Source organism: Rhineura floridana, chromosome 22 (assembly GCF_030035675.1).
Source record: "Rhineura floridana isolate rRhiFlo1 chromosome 22, rRhiFlo1.hap2, whole genome shotgun sequence".
NCBI lineage: Eukaryota > Metazoa > Chordata > Lepidosauria > Squamata > Rhineuridae > Rhineura > Rhineura floridana.
The window spans coordinates 11,164,563-11,174,776 of NC_084501.1; the positions used below are offsets into that span (position 1 = coordinate 11,164,563).

The 10,214-nt window shown below is 47.4% G+C and overlaps 1 protein-coding gene across 1 annotated transcript; it reads left to right on the plus strand.

The window, feature by feature from the left end:
• The first annotated feature begins 1,119 nt into the window (after nt 1-1,119).
• On the plus strand, nt 1,120-9,992 carry SLAMF9 (SLAM family member 9). The gene is made up of 4 exons (XM_061606406.1): nt 1,120-1,268; nt 3,111-3,446; nt 6,867-7,139; nt 8,122-9,992. Exons 1-4 carry the CDS (start codon nt 1,205-1,207, stop codon nt 8,187-8,189), a joined length of 741 nt encoding a protein of 246 aa, XP_061462390.1. The 5' UTR covers nt 1,120-1,204; the 3' UTR covers nt 8,190-9,992.
• Nucleotides 9,993-10,214: the final 222 nt, after the last annotated feature.

Sequence of the window (10,214 nt, forward strand, 5' to 3'; positions counted from 1 at the left end):
ACACAGAGTGTGCAGAATTATTGTGGGCTCAGCGATGCAGATAAAAAGAGGGCAATGATTCTGTAACCGTGCTCATGTGAGAGATAAGTGCGGCTGCTGAGACAGCCATCATGCACCTGTAGGCTACTCTGATCTCTCATCCGTTTAGGAACAGCAGCAGCAGCAGCAACAAAAAGGGAGTCAGAGCCCCAAAACTTCCATGCAAATTAAATAAACCCTCCATATTTAGAAGCAGTATCCTGGGAAAGCAATCAGGAGAGAAGGTTGTTCCCTTCCAGCCCTGCTTATGGGCTTCCCACGGGGGCATCTGGGTGGCCCCTGTGGGAAACAGGATATGCTGTACCAGAGAGGACCCCTTTGGCCTGATGCAGCTGCTGAGGGGCTCTTCACACCATGCATAGTTAAGCTCTGGAATTTGCTCCCACAAGAGGCAGTGATGGCCACCAACTTGGATGGCTTTAAAAGAGGATTAGACAAATACATAGGGGATATCAGTGGCTACTAGCCATGATGGCCATGCTCTGCCTCCACATTGAGAGGCAGCATGCTTCTGAATGCCAGTTGCTGGAAACCGCAGGAGGGGAGAGTTGCTCTGGCGCTCTGGTCCTGCTTGTGGGCTTCCCATAATGGGCATCTGGTTGGCTACTGTGAGAACAGGATGCTGGACTAGATGGGCCACTGGCCTGATCCAGCAGGCTCTTCTTACGTTCTTAATACTTCTTTGTTCTTGAGAATTAGTTGGCAATATTTCCTGTTGATTTTATGTCACTTCAAAATTATACAGCAATTAAAGGAAGCAATGTTGGCCCATATGAGGAACCAAACAGAACAAGATCCATATTATGGCAGTATGGCCAACCAAAATGTCATGAAATACTTTCAGGTCCCCCAGTATCTAGCAGGATGAAGAGTGCTGGAGGCCTTGAGAGCTTCAACACCTTATCCGCTTCCATTAAGCAGCCTTTGCAAGGAACTTCCTTACACTTTGTGCTTTGGACACCCCCAGAAAGGGCTTTGGCTACTCTGCTGCGTACGGCTGGTGGTCACATGCCCCAGGGCCCATCCTGCGTGTCATCCCTTGGCCTGGCCTCCAAGCTACAAGAAGACTTGAAGGAGGAAGTCTCTTCCCATCCCTGCCTTCTGCCAAACTGCAGAAAGGAGAAGAGTCCCTCTGAGCCTGTAGTAGCTCCCCAGTGACACCAGCATGGATCCTCGTGGGCCCCCCATCACCTTCTTCCTCCTCCTTCTCTTCCCCTTCCAAGTTGCAAGTAAGTAACATTAAGGTCCTCTGTTAGTCTCTCTGCTCGGTAATGCAATGCTCTCGCCCATTCTCCTGGGAGCATTTTTGGGTCCAGATATGAGCCCATTTGTGGAGGAATGGGGGCTCCTCCAGAACCGAAGACTGGCTTATTCAGCACTCTTCCTGATTTGCTTGCACAAAACTTAGGCAGAGCGTAGACTCTATCCAGTCTTTATTGAGCGTTCGTTCTGACTTGTTTGCAGGAAGGTTATATGACAATGAGCATCTGTCCTGATTTGCTTGCACAAAGCTTAGGCAGTGATTAGACTGTGCTTGGACTTTACTGAGCATCCGTTCTGATTCATTTGAAGGGCGGCTCTAAAACACTTGACCCTTCATACTCCATTCATCCCAATTTCCTTGCGGGGTGTTCAGATGTCCTCCATTTCGTCATTTGTCCATCCCACACTTGTCCTTGCATTTCTCTGTCACTTTCCTCACTGCAAGGAATTTGTTTCTTTTTCAAAGTGGATTTATTGTGCTAGGAGGACGGAGCGCTTTAATTTAGTTTCGCTGTGCAAGCCTAAATGTATGCTATGCGCTTGAAATAGTGACAAAATAGTGAATGTGTCACGGCACCCACTGCCCTTCTCCCACTCTGCCTCTCAGATTGTCAGAACGGGCCAGAATTAGGGGGTCAAGTTCCATTTCCAGGCCCCTTTGCAAGAGAAGGCCATGCAGACCTCACCAGAGTTCCTGGCGTTAGTTCCTAAAAATCCCGAGCCTGCATAGAAGCTCCGTGGCACCCTCTGCCCCCTCTCCAAAAGGGTTTCATTGTTGACTGGCAGTTTATGAAAAATATTATGTCTCATTAATTGCAACCACGGAAAGGTGGGTGGGATCCCCCTGAATACCATCCAGTGAAGATAAAATTTCTCTGAAAATAAATGCTTGGTTATCAAGGAGCTCCGTACAGGGCAATGGGTTATAGACTTGTAGGTTTTTAATATCCATGCATCAGCATCTTTGCCGGGTGTGTACTAGTCAAGTTTTAAACATTAGGAGGGTTAATGAGGTTAGAAGGTGCTCAGAGACTTTGCCACCACATGTCACCCCCCCACACACAAGGGCTTCACCAGACTCTTGCAGCTGAGACTAACCTTGTGAAGATAAAATGAAGAGGGGGGGAGCCATATAAGCCCAACCTTTTAGCTCCTTGGAGGAAAGGTGTGATACACATTTAATTAATGCAGAAATAAGATAGTTAAGCTATGGAATTCACTCCCACAAGATGGCATGATGACGGCCACCAACTTGAGGACTGGGCAAATTAATGGAGGATAAGGCTATCAACAGCTACTAGTCATGCTGGCTATTTATTTATTTAAAGCATTTTTAATCCTGCTCTTGAGCTACGGAAAGGCTCCCTGAGGGGCTTACAAATAGTGACAAGACAGTCCCTGTCCTCAGGCTTGCAATCCCAACAGATGCAGCACGAAAGGAAAAAGGAGGAGGAGGGAGGAGAGGGAAAAAATGCGAACCCAGGCACTGTTTCTAAGGTGCAGCGTTGTAGCAACGAGAGGCCCCTGCATAGGACCAGAGGAGGCTGCCTTATACAGAGTCAGACCAGTGGGGCCCATCTGGCTTAGTATTGCCTGCACTGACTGGCAGTGGCTCTCCAGGGAGTCTTCCCCAGCCGTTCCTGGAGATGCAGTCGGGGACTGAACCTGGGCCCTTCTGCATGCGAGGCAGATGCTCTCTCCACGAGCGACAGCCCTTCCTGCTGGCAATCCCGGGTGGGGGAGAGTTGTTGATGTGCTCAGGTGATGCTGCCCCTCAGATGCACCTCTCTCTTCCTTTCTTCCCCCAGGAGCGGATGACCCTAAAGAGACCCCCACCGACTTAACCCCCCAGAGCTTGGGCAGCTCGGTCAGTCTTCCCTTTGGCATCCCGAAAGGGATCGATTTCTCCGATATCTCCCTGCATTCTGCCTCCAGGTCACAGAAGGAGGCGGTGGCTTTGTGGACGCCTGGGCAGCCCCTTACTGTGGTCAGCCCGAGTTATGCCGGGAGGGTGTCTTTTCTGGATGAAACGGACTCCTTCCAAATCCACAACCTGACCATGGAAGATGGAGGAATCTACGACATTCTGCTGAACAACGTGTCCTCCTTTTCGAGGCTAAAGCAGTACACTCTGTTTGTGTTCAGTAAGTAACTTCTGAGAGCTGTGAGTCAGTGCGGAAGGCCAGGCCTGCCTGGGATAACATGGGACTGATGTTGAGGGCCCCAAGCAGGATCCTTGCCCCCTCCAGCTGCCAGTGTCAGGTTGCACAGGTGTCAGGAGCCTTTGGCCCGCCAGATGCCATGAACTACAACTCCCATCAGCCCCAGCAACCATGGCCAATGGCCAGGGAGGATGGGAGCTGTAATTCAGCAACATCTGGAGGGTCAAAGGGGAAATCCTCTCCTGATGCTGCTGCCCAGTAAATACTTCTGGTTAGATCAGGTTTGGGGAAACTTTAGCCCTCCAGATGTTGCTGAACTATAGTTCCCATATTAATGCTTTTTAATATGTTTTAACCCTTTTTTAAGAAGTCTTCAAAGCTTTTTCAAAAATGTTTTTAGTTGTTTTGTGTTAATGTATTTTAAAGTCTGTTTTTATGATGTTTTAAAATGTTTTTAGTGCTTCTGTTTGCCGCCCTGGGCTTCTGCTGGGAGGAAGGACGGGTTATGAATCAAATAATAAATAAAATAAATAAATAATTCTCCTCCCTGGCCATTGAATGTGCTTGCTGGGAGTTGTACTTCAGCAACATCTGGAGGGCCAAAGGGTTCCCACATCTGGCTTAGATGGACAAAGAATCTGACTCATTATAACTCCTATATAAAGTACAAGAGGAGAGGTCTCTGCCCCAGGGAGCTTACAGTCTGAAACCTGGCGCTGAGGAAGAGGGAAAGCCGTTTTTCCCCCAGGGAAGAGGGATTGGTTATTAAACCACTCGGGGAATTGTAGCTCTGTGAGGGGAATGCAGGGGGAGGGGGAGCTCCTAACAACTCTCATCACCCTTAACAAACTACAGTTCCCGGGACTTCCCAGGAGGATCCCTCCGCCTGTGCTGCCTCTGAGACGGGCTCCCGTCTTGGATGAAACTTATCCAGTTTTAAATTCAGTCAGAAGGGTTTTTTCTGACTGGGGATGATTTCTTCCGGATAAGGAAGAAGCGTGAGATCTGCCACATAGTTTTGTTTTGATTATTGGAGCCTGGAATTCGTCAGAATTGTCTGTCTTCCAGCAGTTCAGACAGAGCGAGGATTTTATGCTAGCTCAGCTGGATAAGTGACCCGTTTTTTTTTAACGGACTAGCAGGCAAACCTCCTGTCTACATTTATCATTTTCTTATCTATATAGCTAAAGAGATTTGTCAAAGTAACAGCAATTAAGATAACCTAGATGAGGTAAGACTTTCCTTCTTTATTTACGGAACTAAGGGGGAAGAAAATATAAATAGCTTATCTTTTTTTTTATTGCAAAAAGCTGACATGGAAAATTGAGTTTTAAAGATTACAACGGATGAGAGCTTTCTGATTGGGACTTTTATTATATGACTATGACAGCAAGATTTTTGGGTGCGTAAAGATGGAAGATGGACCCAATATGGATAATGACAGAAGAGCGATTTGAAACTACTGGACTCAGTAGATTTGATGAGTTAGATTAATTGACATGTTTATTTAGAAAAAAAAATTGATTGACATATATCTCAAGGATTGGAAACTTCTCTTTGACTTTTTGTGGAAGATTAAAATGATATGATGTTAATGAGATTTGAAACCAACTAAGATAACTGCTGGAGGAAGGTGATTTTATAATCTATTAAGAAATAGGTCTGTTATATATTATAGATTTATAGTTGAATTATAGTGTTTTGAAATTACTGGATTTAGTAGATTTGATGAGCTGGATTAATTGGCATGCTTATTTAGAAAAAAAATTGATTGATATATATCTCAAGGATTGGAAACTTCTCTTTGACTTTTTGTGGAATATTAAAATGATATGATGTTAATGAGATTTGAAACCAACTAAGATAACCGCTGGAGGAAGGTGATTTTATAATCTATTAAGAGATAGGTTTGTTATATATTATAGATTTATAGCTGAACTATGACAAATCGGAAGTCAATATTTTTATATATATGTATTTTTTTTGTATTGTATTAGTTATTGATTTGTGTTGTTTTCTTTTTGTATTATTTTGGTTTTGAAAATTAGAATAAAAATTAATTGAAAAAAACAAACAAACTACAGTTCCCAGGATTCTCTGGGGAGGGGAAGCGATGGCTGTTTAAAGTGGCATGATAAATGTAGAGTGCAGAGGGGGCCTTAGTCTGGACGCAATCCATCCCGAGCTTGGAAAAGTTACTTTTTTGAACTACAACTCCCATCAGCCCAATCCAGTGGCCATGCTGGCTGGGGCTGATGGGAGCTGTAGTTCAAAAAAGTAACTTTTCCAAGCTCTGCTAACAAACTGCAAGAAGAGGAGATATACCTTTATACCTCACGGAAGAGGACAAGGTATTCAGAGGGACCCTGTGCTTGTGTCCAGGTGGAGGCTGGCCAGTCTCAGCCCCGAAGCCAAGTAGAAACTTTGATTTGGATTCCTGCATAGTGCAGGGGGTTGGACTTGATGGCCTTATAGACCCCTTCCAACTCTACTATTCTATGATTCTATGAGATGGCCAGACAATTGTGTTTAGCCTGATTTTGAGCAACAAGAGCCAACAACCGCACTCCCAAGTGCAAGCGTTGTCCTCATGAATGCTACGCCCAGCAACTTCTAAGCTTTGTGGTTTTCCAAGAAATTTTCAGTTCCTCAACCAGTAAGTTGCAGCAGGACCATCTCTAGATATGAGGCAAGTTGTTTTGGCAAGGCCAGCTAAAATTAGCACTCTTCAGCATATCTTCCCTACTAGATGAAACCGTCAAACTTGAAGCACAGTCAGGGTGGGCAGGCGGTCAGCCTTGTGGGGCAGAAACTCCCAGGACCCTGGTGTTTTGGCAAAGGGGGATAAAGAAAAATAGTGTTGGGACAGGCCGTAGCTCAGTGGTAGAGTACCTGCTTTGCATGCGGGACAGTCCCCCCCTTTCTTGGCTTGAGGGGCCAGGTCTGGCCCTCATACCTGTCATTCCATCCATCCTCTTTTTGGGGAAGGGTCATAGCTTGGCGGAAGAGCATCTGCAGGTTCAATCCTTGGCCGCATCTCCAGGTAAGGCCCCTACCTAAAGTGCCAGAGAGCTGCTTCCAGTCAATCCGTGCAGACAATTCTCAGCTAGATGGACCCCAAGGTTCTGACTCAGGAGAACGCAGCTTCCTCTGTTCCTGTTTAAATCAAGCTTTCTTTCCAAAACCATGAGGACTGGAATCTTGCTTGAAACCAGCGGAGGGCTATAGCTCAATTCAGAAAGCTCCAGTGAAAGGCAGCTCCCAGCAACGGTCAGAAGCGGAGATCGGGCCAAAGTGTGGAAGGGCTGGCCAGTGCGGGCATCCGACTTCACCTAGGAGAATTCTGGGAACTGGCCCAACACCTGTACAGGCCCTGACCCCTTTCCTTCCCTCCCGCTTTAGGTGTCAGAACCACTGAAAACCTGCTTTCCAACGGCTCCTGCAGCCTCGAATTGGAGTGCCAGGCGGGGGCAGGGAGCAGGGGGAAGGTGACCTACTCCTGGAAGCATAAAGAAACGGGGGTCACCCTGTCTCAGAATTCCTGGCTCCATCTCGTCATGAGCCCCAAGAACAAGGGCGACTTCTACACGTGCACGGCGCAGCATTCTGCGGGGGCCCAGAGGGCATGGGACGTTGCTCCCTACAGGGAGTGCATAGCGGCGTCTGGGCCTGCAGGTAAGGGGCTGGGGAAAGAAGGGAGGCCTGCAACGGGTCACCATGTTTCGGAGACGTCCTCTTAAGCATCAGATATTGGGGCAGAAAGGGGGCTGCGCTCTTCCCATCTCATTGCAGTACCCAGAACCAAAGCTGTGCAACAAATATCACAAATAGTCCAGCTTGACAAAATAAACATTTTTTTTGAGATCTAAGCAAATTTGTCAGCTGACCTTAGAATAGCGTCATTTCTGAATATTCTCGTTTTAGCAGCTTTAGTCCCCCCCCTCCCGCATTATTCATTGTGCCTCATTATTTGGTATTCAGCAATTCTTTTTGAAGTAATTTAAGTAATTATTTGGCTAACCCCCGCGACATGGGGAGGCTGGTGAAGAGAGAGAGAAGGGAGGGGGGATGATCTAAGCAGGAGCGAGCGCGTCTGGGCCAGGCTTCATGTGGTTCAGAGGAAAACTCGGCAAGTCTGAAACTGGAGGCCAAAGGGTTAAGACAGGGGGAGAGTTTGCCCACTGGCACAACCAAGAAGTCTCAGCAAAAGCTATTCGGTCTACTGTCTCAAAGCAGCCTTCTCCACCAGGTGCCCTCCAGATATTTTGGACTACAACTCCCATCAGCCCCAGCTAACAAAGCCAAAAACATCTGGAGGGCACCAAGTTGGTACCAATGGAAACCGGAGATTTGCAGAGGTGTCGGGGTACCACAAGCTCGTTTTGAAAGCCAGCGGCGGGCGTGTTTACCTGGAAAGGGTTTTATGGGTTGGGGGACATGGGTACCTCTGCCTGCCTAAGAGCCGAAATTGTCACTAGGGGCCCTTTGCCCCCCCCCATCATCTGAGATCTGGTGGGAAGCAACACTTGAGAGGGTTGGGGGTGTTTTGACTGCGCTTCCTCTCCACAACTCCCCTCTGTAGTGGATTCCCACAGAGCTCTTCGCTGCTGTGTATTTTATTTAATCAGAAACATCTCTTGGCTTTCCTTTTTTGCAGGACCCTTTGGGACCATCAGCAAAGCTGTTTTTGCACCTGCTGTGGTTGCCCTCTTGATGCTCCTGTGAAGTTGGTCAGCTTTCGAACCAGTGCCAGAGTGATGTGGAAATTAGCTATCCTGCCGCTTCCAAACCCTTGCACGGGTGTTTCCCCCTTACCTCCTAGTCTGTGGCCTGCCTGCAGCGCCTCTGGTTTCCCTCATGACCAAACCAGAGAGAGAGAGAGAGAGAGAATGCAAGACCAGATTAGCAGGAACATTCCCTAACGGCACCCCCTGACCAGGGCTACACACCTTGGGATCCCCGGGTGTTAATTGGCACATCACCCATGCCTCACTCTGTTGGAAATGTTGGACTGCAGCTCAGACCTGATGGGCTTGCAGGGGGCTGCCTCACTGCCCTTTGATCTCCCGTGCTGACCTATCCTTCAGGGTGTTCAGTGATGCTCTTCGGGTTGCTGACCTCACTTCCCGCTCCGGTCATATCCCTGTTTCCTGGTCCAGACTCCTGTTAAATCACTGCCTCAGTTGCCTTGTTTAAATGTGAGCTGCTTGGCTCATTCGCTCAGGTTCAGCCCCAGGGGCCGGCGCCAAGGGCTGGCATGTCTGGGGCACCCTCCAAGAGCCCACACCCCAGCAGGGGATGCACTGATTCCTCCTCTTCGTCACCATTGCAGCCTGCTTGCTTGTTTATACACCGCTCACTCTGGCCAGACAGCGGTGGGGTGAGGAGAAGGGCCAGGGAGGCCTCTGCGTGCTTCCTCTTTCGTTGTGTCACTGGCTGGCAAGCAAACACACTGGTGACAACAAAGTGGACAAAGAATGGGCTGGTGGAGGTGACAAAAATGGCAAGGAGGGGTAGGGAGGGACCCATGAGGGTCAATGTCTGAGAGCTGCTGCCAGTCAGTGTAGGCAATACTGAGCTAGATGGGCCAATGGTCTGACTCGGTTGAAGGGAGCTCCCCATGCCCCTCCTTCAATCAGCTCTTTATTCAAAACCATGAGGTCTGGAATCTTGCTTTATTTTGATGGTCTGGTTTGCTTGCAAAAGGTCCCAGGTTTAATCCCTGACGGCATCTCCAGGTAGGGCTGGGAATGTCCTCTCTCTAAAACTTTGGAGAGCCCTTGCTGGTCAGCACAGACTAGCCTTCTTCTCAAAATGTTTTTGGGCTTCCCAGTTCCCATCAGTTCCCAACGGCCAAGCATGGTGGGAGTTGTAGTTCAGGAACATCTGGATGCAACAAGACGTTGCAAGGGATCTTGACAGGCACCTCTTGGATTTTCCCAAACTGCTTCATCTCAAAGCCTGGCAATTGTGAGTTAACTTTGTTTACTGTCCTGGGGTGATTGTTGTGTGTGGGGCACAGAATGTACGGTTGTTGATAATTCTGCACTGAAAAAGGCCCTCTAACCTGTCCAGCAGATGGCAGCAATGAGCTGTGTTGAGGTTCTAAATGAGATTTTCTATTTGATTCCTTCCTATGGTTCCATATCTGCCATAGATGAAAGGGAGTGTTTGTGTGTGTGTATGTATGTGTGTACATGTATGTATGTGTGTGCAGAGAACTGGGGTGGAGGGGCAATTTGATTTTGTTTGCATTTTGAGGGACAACTTAATCTGCACTTTGCAAACCAACACATGGACCGAAAGACAGCTATCCTTTGAAATTTGCTCTTCTCTGACGTTAGCAATGCAGTTCCTTGGACAGAAAAATGCACGTATGAGGAGGAAATGTGCATTAAAATGCATATATTAGGGGAAATAACGTACAAAATACATTATATTAGGGATCTTTGCTTGCAAAAATGTGTATGTTGGTCAAAATTGCATACAAAATGTGAAGAAATTTGCATTAAAATGCTGGTGAATGTTTATATGGATTATTAATTTTTAAAAACATAAATTGCTTTGGAAATGTGGAGAGCTGAAGACTGGAAAAATGGGAAACATAAAGTACTGAAATCGACAGAGTCATCCATCCCAAGCAGGGACTGATTGCTAGACCACTCTACCCCAGGAGTGTTTTCTTCTTTCCAAGTAAAGTCCTCTTGACTACAATGGGATTTATGTCCAAGAAAGTATATCTTAGTGTTA